Source organism: Meleagris gallopavo, chromosome 16 (assembly GCF_000146605.3).
Source record: "Meleagris gallopavo isolate NT-WF06-2002-E0010 breed Aviagen turkey brand Nicholas breeding stock chromosome 16, Turkey_5.1, whole genome shotgun sequence".
NCBI classification, from domain to species: Eukaryota; Metazoa; Chordata; class Aves; order Galliformes; family Phasianidae; genus Meleagris; species Meleagris gallopavo.
This window is the reverse complement of record NC_015026.2, coordinates 14137780-14156716: the sequence shown is the minus strand read 5'-3', so window position 1 is coordinate 14156716 and position 18937 is coordinate 14137780. Positions and strand designations below refer to the sequence as shown.

The following is an 18937-nucleotide window of genomic DNA, read 5'->3' as shown; positions in this document are numbered from 1 at the left end:
TTTTTGAGAAAGATAGCAATATATACAGGTTTCCAGCACAGCCAAAACTAATGACAAAGCTTTCATAGTGATAAGCTCTTCTGCAGTGTTTCCTGACATGAAAAGCAACTGTTCCTCATGGAAAGTGGTAAAGCACTCTCCAACTCCCGGGGTGAACTGTGCAATGTGGTGAAGAATCTCAAAGGTGAAGAACGTGAGTGCAGTCAGAAGGATGACTGTGATGTGTGAAGGGGTTTAAAACTAGAGTAAACTCCCCACGGATCCATGCAATCTGGGAGAAGGGTTAAAGCAGAGCTCCCCTACAAAACAAGAAAGCAGGCATGTGCCCCTGCTGGAATGGTCAAAGAAAGACAGCCAGAGAAACACAGAGGTCTATGAAGCATCACAGAGTTGCAGCATCTTTGAAGAGAGTGCAACACATTTCAGTTGGACTGAATTCACACACAGAGTGCCAACAAGGACACGTCAAGTAGACGCAAAGTAGTTTTCATACCTACCCACCCCCTTCACTCTCCACAACTTCAGTGTGAAATCCAAATCATGGTATTTTGAGTGCTATGCAAAAACAATTCATGTAGGGGAGCTTCTGGCAATACCTTTTCCTGCTTGAGCTTCTTGCCTTGGCCATTCCGAAGTACAAGTCCGGGACTGTCTCACAAACCTGCCATCTTATACCACTGATGCAGGGGACACACTATTTTCTGTAATATCATTCCACATTTTGTTGTTCCCAGTATATTGCACATTCCAGGACCTGCAAGTAGTTCTTCAGACCTTTGAAGACAACGCTTCTTTTTCAGAAAGAAGTGCACCAAGACAGGGACAACTGAGCTTCTGCAATCTGCTCTTGCCATGATCCAGCACTGCAAGCTCTAACTTAAGCTGAACAGTCTACACCAGCCTGCTGGTCTCATACACTCACTGGGAGAGATCCCCAATAGGGGGGCCACCACCTCCTCCATCAAACAGAATTTCCCTGCGGGTTGGCTCAGGTATTGATAGTTCCTGGGCAAGGTCATTAAAACGAGATATGTAATCAATGCTGTTTTCATTCATCATGCAAGCCAACTGGGAATCCACCACCTGTAAGAGACATGACAAGAGTCACATGTCAGTGGAAATTTCACAGGATTGGTTAAGTTGCAAGGGAGAACTTGTGATCACCTTGTCCAACTCCCCTGCTCAAGCCAGATCAACAAGAGCAGGCTGCCCAGGATTACATTCAGTCAGGTTCTGAATATCTCCATAGATGGAGACTCCATTACCTCTCCAAGCAACCCGACGACCCACATAGCAAAGAAGTTTTCTAATGTTTATATGGTCTTTCACGCATTTCAATTTTTGCCCACTGTTTCTTGTCTTTTATTCTCACCTCCTCTCACATGAAAGATGCTTTCTGTCTCACTTCATCTGAGTTAGAGAATAGCTCTTAAGTGTGGTTAAATGTAAGCCTCTTAAAAAAGGAAAAAGGCTCTGAACAAGCCTCACCTGCACATCCTTAATTCAGCATGAAGACACACTAGTAAAGGTGCTGTACAACAGCTGTATATATATTGCATTCTCTATTTAATACCTGCATTTTTTTGTAAATAAAACTTGATTCTGCAGGACACTTAATAATAGGCCTTACAGAATCCTCTCATAATTAAAGCTATTTTCAATGACACTTGCTTCCTTAAAGGCTCCCATACAAACCTGCATCTGTCACAATACCAACAAAACACTGCAGCAGCTCTGGCGTGCCTAAAATTATGACTTAACCCATTTTCCTCTGAAGGCAGTTTGTAAGATCAAGGGCTGCACTGTCACTTCAAAACCATAAAGAAATTAAAGGCATGCATGCTAATCAACGTGCATGCTCTACAGATTCTCAGTTTGCAGAATCTTCATATTTACACCAGGAAATGGAGCTGTGCATAGACTCTGAAGCTCAAAGAAACACTGGACCAACATTAGCTTTCTGCAGCTTCTGGTTACAAAGTTTATATAGAATTTCTTTATTCGTATCCAATAGAGGACTGACATTTTTCCTTCCCTTGGGACAAGCACTCATGAAGTTACTCTGTACATGTTGTTACACCAAATCAGTGACAGTAAATTATAGGTTAATTAAGATTGGAAGGGACCTGAAGAAGTGTCAACAGACTGCTCAAAGCAGGGTCACCTAGGAGGATAGATCACTTTATTTGGGGTTTTACCCTCATCAGTCCTGAGAAGTTCTCAAGACAGAGATTGCACAACCTCTCTGGATGACCTGTTCCATTGCCTGATTATCCTCAGGGTGATAAAGCTTTCCTTTATAACTTCTGTAGTCAGAGTCTACCTCCACCTCCTCAAAACAAATATAATTCTACCAATAGAGAGGATAACTACGTTTTTGGTAACTCAGCATTAGCCATTTCATGCTTCTTCCTTCTGGGCCCATTTGTTTTTTCTACCAGTCCTCCAATTGTAATGTAGGTGCATCAATATTTAATCCTTCTCTAATCCTTTGTCTTTTCAACTCCTGTTCTATAAAGTAGGACACACAAAATAGAAGAATTAATGGGAGGATTAAAACTCCCTCTGTCAAAACAAAGCTATATCCAACAAGGCAAATATGACCTCTTCCAGCAAAAAGAGCCTGTGTCAAAGTTATCCAAAGCAGTTTCATACAACAGCTCTTACCTGAGACCATTTTGCATCGTTCATTTAAGACTGTAAACTTATTTTCTTAAGGTACAGCACAGATATTAAAGCATCTTTGTCTTAAGTACCTCAGGAAGATATGAGGGACAAAATGCAATAACAGTGTACTAAAAAAGGAAGCAAAAACAGCTGGAAGCAATTTGATTACATACCTCTGCCACGTCTGCCAGAGACCGTGATACAAAAGAGTCCCGTGAGTTTCCATCCAGAAGGCTAGGTCCCAGTAAGGAGGTGCCACTGGCAGTCCCAACAGGAGTTGGCAACATCTTTCGTCCCTTTTCAGGGGATATGAAACTTGCTATAAAGAAGAGGCACATCAGTAAGACAATGCACTGAAAAGTCTGCCACAATGAGGATAAAGACGACAAGGAAACTACAAATGAAGGATGACTGTCTCTTCTATCTCCTATAATTATATGTTGCCAGTATGAATACCATCAGCAAAGTGCAGGCTCATTAAGTTTAATTAAAAGCAAACAAACAAACAACAAAAAACCCAGGGCAAGCAAACAGAAAAAACACCTTCCCCCAACAAATAAACTCAATGATCTCATCTCTGAAGCTAGGCTCACCAAGCACAGAGCGAAGCCTATTTTCCAGCAGCAGAGCCAAGGGCACCTTTTCATTTTGGCAGGACATCCAAAATGTCTCAACCAGCTGATGAGTCAGGCTCCAAGCAGACTCCAAAGAAGTACCAATGAATTATTCACTCAAAGGTATCGGCTTCAATTTATGCTCCAATTTAGCAACAGGATTGTTTTAGGAACAGATTTGCGAAGAGAAATAAAATGCATTCAAGGCAAAAACAAAACAAAACAAAAAAAGGGAAAAATTCCACAAGTGTCCTACTTAACTATTTTCCAAAGGATCACTTCCAACAAACAGAGGGTTTTTCTGTTTTTTTGGTTTTGTTTTGTTTTTTTGTACATATGCATTTCCTCATAAACCAACACTTACAAAATAAGCTGCTGAGAGACGAGTCTGTGGAGTCATTGGGGTACCACTGAGGGTCGTGGCTGGGAGAGGCAATCCAGTTCTGCTGAGGACTACTGGATGGGGACGGAAGACTTTTGGAGCTGTCACTGCCATTCAGCTTTGCAGGAGAAAGAGAAACACCTTCACCTGTAAGCCAACGTCAAGAGTCACTGGTTCAGTCAATGTGGTAAAGTCACGACACCACACCAATTTACATTAAAAACAAGAAACCACCTACATACATCAGGAAAGACAGGTCAGCCATGCAATGGATTTTCAAAACACATCTTTGAAAAGTTCAAAAACAGCTTCCCAAAAAAATTTCTGCTGACATGCAAGATAACAAGGATTTTTTTCATTATTATTATTAACGTTAACAAGACGACCTTAGCTAAACTCAGACTTACTGTATTGACCAGAGCTTATAGCTATTTCAATGATAGAATCACTGATTTGAGTGGCAGGTTCTCCTTGAGAAAGTACATCTTCAGGTGGTCCAGGCAGAGAAATATCCAGGAGAGCAGAAACATTGGGAGGAGAGAGCCGGGTACTGGAAGCCTCTAATGAAGGAAGCGGAGGAGTGGAAAGACCATTTTGGAGGGGAGTCTTGGACAGCTCTGACAGAGAAAGGACTGACGTGCCCTGTTACAAGAAGCACAGTTAATTGTTCATGAATTTATGGAAGTCCTAGATACATCTCTGAAAAAAAAAAACAGCTTAGCTTCTAAACAACAGATTAAAATGATAGAGTTTAAAAAATAAAACAATAAGAAGACTGATAATCTAACAGAATATATTCTTAATCTTCTTTTAATGATCAAAAATGCCTCAAAATATTCTTTTCACTTAGCTACAGAAGACCGTTTCCGTATTTTGGATATTCACTAATAAGTGCAACTCACGTTCTTTGTATTAAAAAAAAATATATATCTGCAAGCACAAACAAGTATTTCTCAGCCCATAACCTGCCAAGTCATCAGAAAAAATACTGGTCGGTAACATTCCAAAGAACATTTAATACAACCTACAAAACAGAAATAAGCATTGAATTATAACAATAAAATTATTTTCTAGAACCTGCAGGATAGTTCTTAAGAATTAAGTATTACATTTGCCTTTGCATAGGCAAAAAAGCCCTGTAGCTGCCTAATGATTATGAATATTTTAAAAGCCTAACTCCTATCTCCTTCTAGCCAGACTTGCCAAAACTAAATCTTCTTTTGTAAGCAGTCTTGGTTCTAGTGCCCCTTAACACAACTGTTTGTGTTTTCTTCTGATGTATATCAGAAAATGAGTAATGTTTTGAAAACCCAACTGGTATTACCAGTTACATACCCGTGTTCTCAGGTAATTGTATGCCATTAATAGAGTCTTGTGGGAAGTGCCAAGTCCTGCACCTGGGCAGGAACAAACCCATGCACCAATATATGCTAAGGGCTCACCAGCAGGAAAGCAGCTCTCCAGAGAAGGACACGGTTTTCAGGTAGAAACCAAGCTGAACATGAGGCAGCAGTATGCCCTCACCACAAAGAAGGCGAGTGGTATTCTGGGCTGCATTAGGAAAAGCACCGACAGCACATCAAGGAAGGAGTTCCTTCCCTTCAGCACTGGCGAGGTCACACCTGAAGTGCTGCATCTACTTCTGGACTCCTCATTAAAAACAGAGACACAAATACATGGAAGACAGCAGAGAAAGAAGTGGAGCATCTTATAAACATCCCTCCTCTACAGGAAGGGACTTCCATAAGGGTATGCAGCAACCAGACAAGGGGAAATGGTTTTAAACTGGAAGAGGGTAAATTTAGACTAGATATGAGAAATTCTGAAGATGAAGGTGGTGAAATGCTGAAACAGGTGCCCAGCAGTTTGTGAATGCCCCCTCTCTGGAAACGCTCAAAGCCAGACCAGATGGGGCTGTGAGCAGCCTGGGCTTCAGGGAGGTGTCCCTGGCTATGGGGGGGATTGGAACTGGATGATCTTACACGTCCCTTTCAAGCCAAATCATTCTATGATTCCATAATGATTCTGTAATCTTTCTATGATCTCTCCTACATGGAAGGGGTAAGAGAGCTGGGACTCCAGCTCAGAGAAGAGAAGGCTCAGGGCAATACTATTAACATACATAAATGCCTGAAGGGAGGATGCAGAGAGGTCAGAGTCATGCACTGTTCAGTGCTGCTCAGTGACAGGACAAGAGGCAAAGGGCAAAAACTGAAGCACGGGAGACTTCATCTGAGTATCAGACAGCACTCCTTTATTGTGAATGATGACTGAGCACTGGCACTGGTTTTTCAGAAAGGCTATTGAGATACTCATCCTTGGAGATCCTCAAAAGTCACCTGGACGTGGTTCTGGGCATCCTGCTTTAAATGGCCCAAGCAGAGCAGGGGGAATCTGGACAGTATGACCTCCAGAGGTCCCTTCCAACCTCAATCATTTCGTGATTCTGTAATATACAGAGTGATCCTGAGAATAGGAACCAGAACTTAAGATCTCATCACCACAGATATACCCTTAGTAGGTTCATATCCTCAGCATAAATATATATAAAAATAGTATATATTTAAAAAATAAAATATGTAAATATATATAAAAATCTCAAGTAGAAGAGGTAGGAAGCTGGCATGGCTGAACAAGGACATGCTGATCAAAAAGGACATGCTGAGCAAAAAGATGGAAAGTTACAGGCAGTGGGATCAGGCCTGCGAAGAATAAAGAGATGCTGTCTGGACATGCAGAAACAGGATTGGAACGAGGCACAGATGGAACTGAACAAGGAATATCAAGAACTACAAGAAGGAGTTTTACATTATATTGGCCAGAAAGACAGAGGACAGTGTACCCCTTCTGATAAATAACAAGGGAAAACTGCCTTCAGCAGTTATGGGGAGGGCTGAGGTACTCACTGAGTTCTTTGTCTCAGTCCTTCTTCACTGGCAGTCAGGCTTCCCACACCACTCACTCAATCCTGCAGTCTCAAGCTGAGGGCTGGGGGAGCAAAATCCCTCCCAGACTAAGAGCAGAGGAAGTCTGAGACTGCCTCATGAGACTGAATGTGCACAAGTCTGTGGAACCAGATGACAAGCATCCCAGAGTTCTGGGAAAACTGCCTGATGTGGTTGCCAAGCTGCTCTCCATGCTATCTGTGAAGTCATGGCTGTCAGGTGTGTCAGTTGAAGACTGAAATAATGAAACATCACTCCCATTTTCAAGAAAGGGAGAAAGGAAGACTTGAGACATGACAAGCTAGTGAGCCTCACATCTGTGCCTGGGATCAGGGAGCTGATTCTCCTGCTATGTTAAGGCACATGAGAGATAAGGAGGTGATCCAAAACAGCTAGTACAGCTTCATGAAGATCATGCCTGACCAATCTGGTGGTCTTCTGTGATAGGGTGACAGCATCAGTGTGCAAAGGAAAGGCAACTTGTCATCTACCTGCACTTGTGCAAGGCCTTTGACATGGTCTCACATGGCATCCTTACCTCTAAAGTGAGATGGATTGAAGGGTGTGCTATTTGGTGGATAACAAATTGCTTGCATGGTGGCAATCAAAGGATTGTGATCAGTGGCTTCAATGGCTGAAACTAAATGGGCTTTGAGGTCCTTTCCAACCTAAGTCCTTCTAGGATCCTGACAACTGTGCTTCCTTTCCTTTATGGTCTTCAAATTTTTTTTTTTTTGCCTGTACCTGTCACAGACAAGGTCACGGACCCACTGGAGAAGGAAGGTGGGGACAAGATGACAACACTCTTAGAAGCAAGTATGGCAGCACCTACCTTCTAAGTAACTACGTCTTATTGCATCCAGCATCAAGAAATGTGATTTTCTGAAGTGGATGCTGACACAACAATCATGTTTTTAGGCTTAATATTCCTCCCTCAGCAATGTACTGAAACAAGCATTCCTCTTTCAGCAAAGGACTGCTGAAATCCTTCTTTGTGGTGTCTAAAATACACATGTAGTTTATTGCTGAGCAATCATAAACAAGTCAGACTTCTATATCCTTCAGAAGTTAGAGCTGTCACATCTGTTTCGCATTTTTAGAGAATGGCCTCCAATTAAGTTTAAGCATTGTGTCTGAATTTCTTTACCTCTTCAGATCTTTCTTTAAATCTTTGATGCTAGATTTTCAATTCTACAAAACACTAATGATGGAATGCAACTATCTGAGAGTAAGGGTATCTAGCTAGTAAGACCAGTGGTGTTTTTAAAACATTACTCCTTTCATACATCTGTTCTTTCAACACATACTCTACCTGAAAACCATCAGGAACTGTCTCCTGCTCGTGACGTGTTGGTAGGCTGATAAATGGAACTCGACACCCAGAGCCTGATCCCTAAAAGGAACAGCAGGAATCACGTAAGTCACACTTTCACATAAGATGATGGAAATATAGCCAGGGAGATGAGAGAAGTGTATATCACCATTTATGCATGTTCTTTCTACATCTTCTGCCTTTCAAAATGGTCCATCAGCTCCCCAAGAAAATGAGAAGGACTGACATGTGTCAAGGATCTCAGTAAAGGAAACCAGCACTGAGAAATTGGTTTCCATTCCAAATGCATCACAGATGTTTTGTCCCCACATTCTTTTTTGAGTCACTCTCTCTCTTTGAGTCAGTGGCAGAAATGCCACTGTTTCTTTTTATGCCCAGATTTTTGGATGGACAACATGCACAGTCTCACCGATGAAAGCTACTTTATGGGATGGAAATCCATTCAATGCAATGGTGATTTGATCCTTCAGCCCCTGAATACATGCCATGCAGCACAGCCTCGGTTTGCCATGGTAAGTCACATCTAATAGCAAGCTACAAGACAAAGTTCACTGGAGACTCATCATTACTACAGCTTTTTACACAATGGAAGAGCAAACTCAAGAGACTCTAACCTCCACAGTGGTGATGGAGCTTCCATTCTGATGTGCAGTCGTCGACTCCTGCCCTGTTACCACTGTGGTCACTCTGTCTGGTGACAGTGGAGATACACCTGACAAACCATCTGCATCCAGGACAGGCACAGGGCTACCAGGGATAATACCAGCACTTTTAGCTGCCAAGTCAATAGCACCTTTGGTGAAACAAACGAAACAAAAAAACACACACAAAAAAGACACGTTACAGGTCTTTCCTTCACGCAATTACCTTGTAGTGACTCTCTAAAAATAAATAAATAAGTCAGTTTTTTAAAAATTGGCCAGTAAATGAAAACTTGATTCATGCAAAAAGAATGGTTACTATCTAATCATCTCTATCCATTGTTCCTTCATGATGTATAACGTTCATTTCAGCTGAACATTTACAATTTTTCTGCTCTGCTCCAGTATGTTATCAGGTATATCAAAACAGTTTAGTTCTCCCCTCTACTTTTTTTTTTTTGTCCTGAAAATTATTATGTAGTTGGTTATGCATTTCCTAGAAATTTCCTATGGTTTAACAGAGGAGGCATAGAAACAATAGTCTTACTTTGTTACCTTGCCTCCAGCAGCAATTTAGTCTCAATATATAAACTTAGGTTACTGCATGAACATCATCATCCAGATCTTTGAAAATCCATGTATACATCTGAATGTCTTCCCATCACAGAGAGTTCTCTGAGAGGAACTCACTGCATTATGTCACTAAGCACTCTAGTTATAGGACCATCTTCTTTTGTTACAAGGCAGTTGCTGCTGGGGCTATGCTGGCTTTTTCTTTTTTTTGCAGAGCTCCCAGTACCATGTTAGTAGATGACTGAAAGAAACTTATGGCAGATGTCACTACCTCTTTTTTTTTTGTGAAGTGGTCTTGCAAAAAACAATCAACCTATCACCCAAGTCCTTGACTTTGTTTACCAATTCTAAAGCCCTTTCTAGCCTGCAAGTTAGACACAGCAAAAAAAAAAACAAAACAAACAGTCTGGACTTTCCCAGTGACCTCTCCCTTTCTCCAGCCACAAAGTCTGCATGGAAGATGCCATTTACAACATTCCACGTTTTCCTTAACTTCAAAAGGCACTAACCATTTTTACCCAGGAAGAAGAAACCAACAGTGTAACATCACACAGATCACGACAGACCTTAATTTTTGTTGCTTAGCAAATGACTTACTGGACAGATGGTTGGTAGCCTGCGTTGGAAGAACTTTGGGCACAATGGGACGAGAGACAGCAGCTTTCGTCAGTGAGGACTGGATTGGCCGAAATGAACCTCTCCCTAAGTGAAAGATTAAATACCAATCAAGCAAATGAGATCCAATATCTTCAAAGCAGGGCACAACGCAGTTCAGTGGAAGAAAAAATAAACTCATTCCAAGCAGCAGCCAGCTTCCATGAATGCAAACAGCAGACACAGAAACAGACTTAAAGAGTAACACAAGCTGACCAGCGCCTTACCACAGAAATGCGAGTGCTGCTGTGTAACTGAAGCTGCTTTCATCATTTTGAATGAGGATAACCTCTAAGCTTTGATGTTGATTTTGTGACTGAAGCTGAGATCTGAGATCACCTGTATCACCACTGTGCTCAAGAGAAGCACGTCGGCAAGTAGGGACAAGTATATCGTCCCACAACAAGAAGGGCAGCATATAGTTTACAATGCATGAAATTCAAAGAGCATCCCAGATACCAGGAAAAGTTTGTTAGGAGACCCAGACCAATGATTACACCCTACAGAAAAAAACAATTATCTTAGTAATTTATTCCAGTTTTGTCTCCTTGCAAAAAGATATTGCTTGCTCTCCCCTAATTTCACTGCTGGGAAACGGGGAAACTTTTGGTGTTGTTTTTTTCAGTTATAATCATGGTTTGCTGAACAACTGCATGTTCTTGTGGGAAGTGATTCCATCAATTAATAACATGGTATTTTCCTCTGCTCAAAAGTGATTCCTTTCTGCAGCGTAACCTCCTAACAGCAAAGAAGTGAAATATACCTGGAACTCACCTGTAATAGACGAGTTGGATAGGATAGAAAAGGAACACACGTGCTGGGACGGATTTCCAGATGGCCTGGGGAGCAGTGTTCTCTGTGTGACAGAAACAACAATAAATCAAAACACATTTTATTACAAGTTGAGTGTAAAATGGTCTTCTGGGGCACAGAAGTTCATGATACCTTCTAGAGTAAGAAGCAGAATGTTATACAAATTGTGTGTCCTCTGTAAGCTACGATAAGATCTTCACATGGACAGCTCTCAGACAAATGTGAATTAGAACTGAACTCCATTCTGATTATTCATGCAATCATTTTTAATTTTCCCAAGATACTACAGTATCTTGAGCTTAAGGATTGGATCAAGACAAACCAATCTCCCATCACAATTAAACAAGAATGAATTCAAGAGGGAGCTGCACCATTTGTCAGGCTTAAAAACAAACTGCACAGAGCAGAGTGTCTCACTACCAAAAACGAACTGCATACATCTTCTAGGTCTCCTAGAGCAGCAGAGACCAAAGGGTATATTGGTACTTGATAACTTCCCTTTCCCCATACAAGCGTCCACTGTTTTATTTCTGTATGTTCTCCACCTGCCACAAGAGCCTACAACACATCTGTGGTCCCACTTCACACTTTGCACATCATTCTCACCTGCACTACTAACGGCTTTCGCAGGTGCCGGTTCCTCAGCTTCCTTGGCTTTGGCAAGAAAAAGTCTGACTGCATCTAGAGAAGAACAGGAAACGCATCAGAAAGTATTTTAGGCATGCACACAATAAACTACATCCATAAACTCTTTTTCAATAAAACTGCAACTATTTATTAAAATGTTGCTTTGTTTCATACTGTCTAACAGTCTTTCCCAGAGTACCTTTAAGTTAAGTGCATCTCATTTGATTTTGATGTTCTCACCCCACCTATTTATGCTTTAATTGAAAACTCCTCAAACGTACAGTCCAGTAAAAGAAAATGAAGTAAGAAAATCCCATTTCCTTAACTTAAGAACTAACACTTATCTTCATATCTCCAACCCTCTGCTAGAACAATGAAGTTTTTCACTAGTAGTGCATTATTTTTCTTCTTGTTTTACAGGAAGAAAGCTTCCACCCCGCAGAAAGTCATTTCACTGCTTGTCTACCATAGCTTGGCAAGAAGCTCTTACTGAGATCGCATAAATATTTCCATTAAATACAGCAAATGAGGTTGTATTAAAATTCATTGTACGTTTAGCTAGTTGTGATCAACCTGGCCAATAGATTTTATTGGAGCAATTTAATTAGAGAGCAAACTGGGTTCATCACGAAGCATGATGGCATTTGCTCTGAAGAAGTGACAACAACCTCAAGAATAACCAAAATGTGATTAAACTCAGCTGCTACAGTGCTATGCTTCAGCACTACTGGAAGCACTGCTCTGTAGGGACGCCCGTGCCTCCTGATGAAACAAAAAGCCTATAATCCAACAAGCTGGCTCAGGCACAGAACGGCATGTCTTCACACACTGAGCTCACTTACACTGATTGTGTCTAAGTGCTGCCGGAAGGTCAGTTCTGCTTCCTTGCTAGGCAAAAACTAGCTTCCCGTGGCGGCTGTTGGGGGGCAGAGTTGTAGGAACAGCAAAGAGTCCACCATCAGCATCAGAGCTTCCAGAACTCGAAGGTCCAGCCACCAGCAGAGGTCTGGGGAGGTTTCTCAAACCTGGAAGATTTCAGTGCAACTTAAATGAAGACAAAAATAACTATCTGGTAACTGAAGGAGACAGAGAGCTTAGATTTATGGACCCTGGCCCTGCCACTATCTGTTTGCAGCCTTCCAATACTTGAAGGCTGCACATAAACAAGAGGGAGAAAGACTGTTTGCATGGGTTGATAGTATTAGGACAAGGGGAATGGTTTTAAACTGAGACAGGGGAGGTTTAGGTTGGATATTAGGAGGAAGTTTTTCACCCAAAGGGTGGTGAGGCACTGGAACATTTGCCCAAGGAGGCTGTGGATGCCCCATCCCTGCAGGCATCCAAGGCCAGGCTGGATGTGGCTCTGGGCAGCCTGGGCTGCTGGTTGGCAGCCCTGAACATAGCAGGGGGTTGGAACTGGATGATCTTTGAGGTCCTTTTCAACCCAGGCTATTCTAGGATTGTATGATTCTATTGCATTGCCTTCACCCACTGTATCAGAGGTGGATGTTGGTGGGATGGCAGCACAGGTGAACCTTCCCACCAACACTATGTTGTGTTTTGCTGCTGTGTGTCAGATGGCAGCAAAGGGGCACTCTGACAGAGCAGTGTCTGACATGGAAGAGCAGATGAAGCAAAGGGCTGGAACTGAATTCCTCCAGGTGGATAAATGGCACCACTGACATTCACTGGCACTTGCTGAGTGTTTATGGAGCACGAACAGTGAGTGCTGGCACAGTGAATCAGTGAGTGATGCATTTCAGCAGTGGCAACAACAACAGTGGGGCACCTCCACTGGTACAGATTTGTACAAGCACAGCATGCAGCTCTTCTTCACTGCTGGCAAAAATGCATAGCTAATGGTGATGGCTATATTGAAAAATGTTTTGTAGCCGAGAATTTGCTCTATCAAATACTGTTATTGTGCTCTTTGTACCTGCTGTAGTTTCCATGGAAGATAAATAGAAGGCATTACATTCAGTGCAACCTCCACACTTGAGGGTCAGTCCTTCTACTACATAAGCTCTATATGCACATGATCCACTCCTTTTGTAGGCTAAGATAATACAAATACAGATTCATTGTACAATAACTAGGTTTTATTTGGACACCCCTCCCCAGTGTGGTAGTTCAAAGTGCAACCTCAATAAAATGATCCTAGTGAGAGAACAAACAAAAAGCAAGGATCGTTTACCAAAAATACCTTCCAAAAGGTGGATCTTCTTAGTAATATGTACAGCATGTTGAAATAATGATATCTGGTCTGAATAAAACTTCTCTGTTTACATTTAAAAAAAATTAATTTCAAAACATTTATTATTTCACAGCTCTGTGCCAATTCTGCAGGCATTCAGTGAGAATGAACAGCAGCACTGTTAGTGCATCATCCTGAGACAACTAAGTGTACCTCTCTTATATGCTGTACATACAACACTGCTTCATTTCAATAGACAAAAATGGCTTTTTTCCACACTCAGTATGGCATCCTTGCCTGGCAGGGTTCTCAGCCTCCTGCTGGGCTGCAGGTATCAGCAAAAAAGCAAAACTCATCTGACTCAATGACTCCCACCAAAGCCTGCTGCCTCGCTGGGCAGGAGAACAGTTCAGCACAGGACTGAGCTGTCCTAACACAGTGACGGCTAACTACTCAGGAGGAGTTCTGAAGAAGAAACTTCGTAACAAATAGGAGGAATTATTATCCTCTTGTTTGAAAAGTAGAATTGCCACCTCCATCCTGCCATTCTGCACCACTGCCCTTTTCCAATAGGATAGTGAAAATTACAGGGTGCCAAAATACCTAAAAAACAATGAAGTGCTGAACACCCAATGTATTTGTGTCTCCTGATTGACTAGGAATTGTTCACGCACAACATATTTTCTTTAAAATCTGTCAAGGGATGTGCCCAAATTATGTAGTGATATTGTAGATATTACAGGTTATGTTGCATCACAGTTGTTGCTTCACTCTTCCCTGAATCTCTTAGCATGATTCCTTTTAACGCCTGTTTTCTCCCCAGCTAGCTGTGTGCCTTTTGTGAAGCTGTCTATCAGCACTTTCAGATCTTCTGCAAAGGACACGAGCCACCTTCTTTATTTTCTACTAACAAGGGCAAATCTATTTATCTTTAGGAACATAAAGACAACAAAAACAAAAAAACAGTTTGCAGCTAGACTGATTCAGGACCTACACCTGTCAGGGAACAAACCCAAAAGACTCATCACCAAAAGCAGCTTGCTTCTGATAGCCACACTACTGCAGCCACATAATCACACTGCATATGAGGATACAAAGAAGCTTGATAATTATTGTATATAAAGGTCCTAATCCATCACTATTTTAGAGTCAAAACACCCTCAGGATGCTATCAGGAATGATAAATGGGATTAAGTTTATCTACCAATAGAGCATGAGTTAGGACATGCTTGCTATCAATATGATGTAATGGAATGCCAACACCTGAGGCAGATGCTGAATATAATATCTCAAGCAGAGCTGTTGAGGAGATAAACAAGGTAGGTAGAATGCTGTGTTCAGCACTTCATGCACCTCTGTTCAAGCCAAACAGATTAACTGAAGTCACTCAGACTCTTTGATAGGTGCTGCACAGGAGAATGACACAGATTTTTCAGCGCTGATTTTACCAACAGCCTTCATGCCATGTGTTTACCTCCCAGCTCTGGAAGCCTTCACTCTCTGAAGATCCCCTACCTCCTCCTATCCCTTCTCCTAGCAAACGCCGGCATCTTCTTCTGACTGTTGAGACATCTTCTGGATTGAGAGCTGTATTGTTGACTGCTTTGCAAGATTCAAAGAACTGAACTTAGGACAACCCTAAAGCAAATATACCATGTTCTTAAGCAATAACGTTTGTAACAGTAGTAGCACTCACTCTGCCAGAGTCACACGACTGGAACTTGTCCATCATGGTATGAGGTGTTCAGAGTCTGATCCACTGAAACAGATTTGTATGAATACTCACCTGAGGAGCTGGAAGCAGCAGCAGGAGAAAACGTCTTGTTGTTACGAAGGGCAGACTGATTTCGAGTGCAGCCTGGACTTCTGGTGCTGATGGTAACCACCTTCCCTGGAGGAGTCAGTGACTGCTCCTCCTGAGTAGGCTTTATAGGTGATGTGGCAACAGAGCTCATCTCAGGGGTCTGAAAACACAAGTACATTAAAAGAATATTGGCCATTGTTACAGCAAACACATTGTTAAACTCATTCTACATAGGAAACACTAAAAAAAAAAACCAAAAACCAACCCTGATGTACTAGAATACCTGTAATACTCTAACCAATGCCTCTATGAGCGTGTGGTGAAAGGCTGAAATTCTTCCCATATGCATTTAAAAGTAGAGGCAATGACAAACATTCGGCACAGTAACAAAAGAGGGGCTGCTTTTAATTCAGGAGAAATTTCCGTAAGCTCTAATCATCCAGAGATGATGAAGTAGAACCTGGAAGTAGAACCTAGGAAGCAGACCTGGACAAAAATACTTTGCCGTCAATGCTTATCAAATACAAACAAATAGTTTTGAAATTTTTCCCATTCCTTTTCCTACTCCATACCGTTACATGGCAGTAAAAACAGAAGCACATGGCAAAGCACATTACTGATTTTCCAGGTCTATCCAACTGATTTCCTTGTTTCCTACATGGTTTTCTAGAAAATGTACCCTTTTTAAACAATCTGTGTGCAACCACAGGCATAAAATTAACACCCATGCTTGACTGCAATGCAATTTGATACAGTTTGCTTTATGCTTGTAATCTTCATTTAGAAGAATGAACCATGGAACAATCAAGCATTCTGATTATCCTGAGCAAACTGCAGGATCTGGTACCTTCAGACAGGCAGCAAGTATCATCCTTGACTTCTGAATGCTTATGTCATTCTAATGACGTTCACTGCCACAAGAAGCTTATGCATTTCATGCTTCAGAAAAAGATAAAGTGGTATTTGGCAAATAAAGAAAAAGGTTACGTTACTTTTTATTGGAATGTATTAGGAGGCACAGTGCTTTTCAGGTGTATTAGCTTGCTCTGTTTAAGACAAACAATGCCAAAAAGAAAACATTTGTTAATAACAGCCTCATATCCTCATGTATTGCCTTCTCCCTCAAGTCTTTTGAGATACCCTTCCTTCTATTGGCAGTCATTAAACATCTTCCCTGCCTGTCACGTGTGCCACCTGCAGGAGATGCCAAGAGATCTGTGCCATTGTCACACATCTGCCTGATGGTGCACCAGAAGTCTTCAGAGTTTGAATAAAGTCTAAATCAGGAGCTGTAGCTGAGCGAAGATGGTTCTACATTTAGAAAGTCTAAAAATGTAAGACTGTAAAATCAGAAACAAAAGGAGGTGCTGTGCTGTTACTAAGTCTGCACCAAACAGATCAGATCAAAGACCACAGGTGTCAGGGAAGAGATTCATTTGCATCCTATGCTGGAATATGATGCAAATAGTATCTTCAGCTCATCACATCTTCATTGCAGGAATTCAGTCAGATATGCTGAATTTGGCTTTTTTTGATCTTGAAAAGCATATTTTATTACGTTTCAATTAATTACAGTAGGAAGAAACAGCAGACAAGATCTAAAGTGGCAGATCTTAAACACTGGTTACAGCACACAACAAGGAAAGCAAGTTCATTCCCACTTGTCTGCCTAACAAGAAATTGTTTTTCTAGATATGTTAAACATCCTAGAGCCCCTGAAGTTCTAAAAAAAATAAAAAATAATAAATAAAAAAATTACTGTAGTTAGCCAGTTTCAAGGAAATTGATCATTTTTCCACTTGGCATGATTTTGAGCTGCATTAACATTAGAAATTTAGGATTGTAGTTTTTGTTTGGAATTTTAATTTGAGAGAAGGCACCTAACTGCTCATGACTGATCTCCTGAGTTCACTGTAATACTGCTGAGACTCGACAAGCCAGAAACCAAACACTACTGTAAAAAGCAGATGGAGCACAGTGAGGCCAAGTCCACTCTGCAGCAACCTGTTTGGACTTTTTTTAAAAAAAAAAACAACACAGGAATCTCTCCAATTTTAGCGGAGCTGGTTATTGATTTACCAGGAACATAGTAGGAATAAGAATTATTTCCCAGCTCAAATAAGAGAGTAGCATCTGAAGGGTAAAGAAGTGCTACTTACTGGTTTGGGATTGACTTCAGTAGAGATGAGTTTTAAAAGGCAATTTAGGAGTTTCTGCTTGTGAAAGGTAGTACATGTAGGAACAGCACTTGATTCAGATGTTTGCTCCCTGGCATCCTGGGTTTCTGGCTCCAAGACAGCCAGCCAGTCATATTCCAGCTGCAACTTGTTCGGTTTGCCCATCATGAGGTAGACTTCAGCCAGCGTAAGGCTCTCAGAAGTTCGCAGGCTCCATCCTTCTTCTCTAACTTGTTGAGAGAGCCGGCTTGGGTCATCCTTGAGAGACTTCGTGTTAGATTGTCCCTGAGGTGGAGGTGGAAATGAGGAGCTCAGCTTCTCTTGAGAATCCTCCATTACTGCATCTGTTGTTATCTCCTTGGTACATGCATCAAGCTGCTGGCTCTGGCTAGCCTGAGCTTCACATCTGGCTGTGCCACTGCTGGGTGAAGCCACACCACCTCTCAGTAGCTGAGAATAGGAGTCAGATGTCTCTGTGCTCCTCCCACTTGGAAAAGCCACAGGAGAAGTATCACCAGCTGCTGGAGTAGAATCCTTCCCATGCGGTTTGTCTGTGCAAGAACATTTCTCTGGGACAATCAGATCCTGACAGGACTTCATGTACCGTGGGAATGGATCGAGCAGAGAGAGCTCTTCCACATCAGGGATCTTACTGCAAGCACAAGCTGTGCTGCATGATGCTAGTACAGTTGCTTGGTCACCAGCCAAGGCCTCCCTGCCTTCCACACAGAAAGCTGCTGAACTCAGCTTTTCATGATTCCCTTCTTGATCTTGAAGTCCAGAAGGCGGCTTGCTGAGAGAGTTAGTGATGCCAAGGTTTGAGGCTGCTCCTTCCACCAGACCAGAATCTGCAGAGCCATCTTCAGTGCTTGCAGAAACTTCAGCTGTGGGCTGAGAGGTTCTGCTCGATTCTGTAGTGCTCTCAGCCCTTCCAACACTCTTGCCTTCTGTTCCCCGCGGGTATTTCAGTTGTCCCCTAGCTGTTCCCTGACCACTCTGTATGCCCAGAATTTGTGCAGGTGGTAGTAAGTGAGTGTCCTTTGTGTTCTGTTTGCATTTGCCAGTTTCCTGCCAATGCACCGTGCAGAAAGCCTTGGAGTGGACCACTCGGGCTACCCCAGGCAGTGGGGTGAGTGTACAGTTCTCTCCTGGAAAGAGATGGAGCATCACCTTCTCCTCCGAGAGGCTGCCTCTTGTTTCTGAATCTCTGGAGTCTTGAAGCTGCCGTTCCTCTAGTGTTTTACGCTAAAAAAGATGTGTTAAAGATTATAACCACTATCTGCCCCTTCAAAACAAGCACCTGATGGCTTATTTTGCAGATGAACAAAATTAGTAGCTAATCAGAGGTTCTCTATTCAGCATAGATATGAAGGCTCTACGATCAGAAGTTAGTCCTGTGTTGATAAACTATACTGAAGATCTGCTACAAGCACAAACTAAGTGTATGGGGACTTATTACTAACTAGCTTTTCGTACTATGGAAGAGTTGAGGTGGAAGTGAGTGAAATGCTAC

General features: G+C 42.0%; 1 protein-coding gene across 1 annotated transcript in view; it reads right to left on the bottom strand.

Moving 5' to 3' along the window:
• Positions 1-18937, bottom strand: part of CRAMP1 (cramped chromatin regulator homolog 1) — a 39193-nt gene continuing 20256 nt past the window's right edge. Inside the window, 13 exon segments of the mRNA XM_010719894.3 lie at positions 1-1083; positions 2841-2986; positions 3646-3810; positions 4071-4305; positions 7921-8001; positions 8556-8734; positions 9753-9857; positions 10584-10665; positions 11229-11303; positions 12092-12148; positions 12150-12274; positions 15230-15407; positions 17407-18669. Coding sequence (XP_010718196.2) covers positions 919-1083; positions 2841-2986; positions 3646-3810; positions 4071-4305; positions 7921-8001; positions 8556-8734; positions 9753-9857; positions 10584-10665; positions 11229-11303; positions 12092-12148; positions 12150-12274; positions 15230-15407; positions 17407-18669 — 2856 coding nt within the window. The 3' untranslated portion in view covers positions 1-918.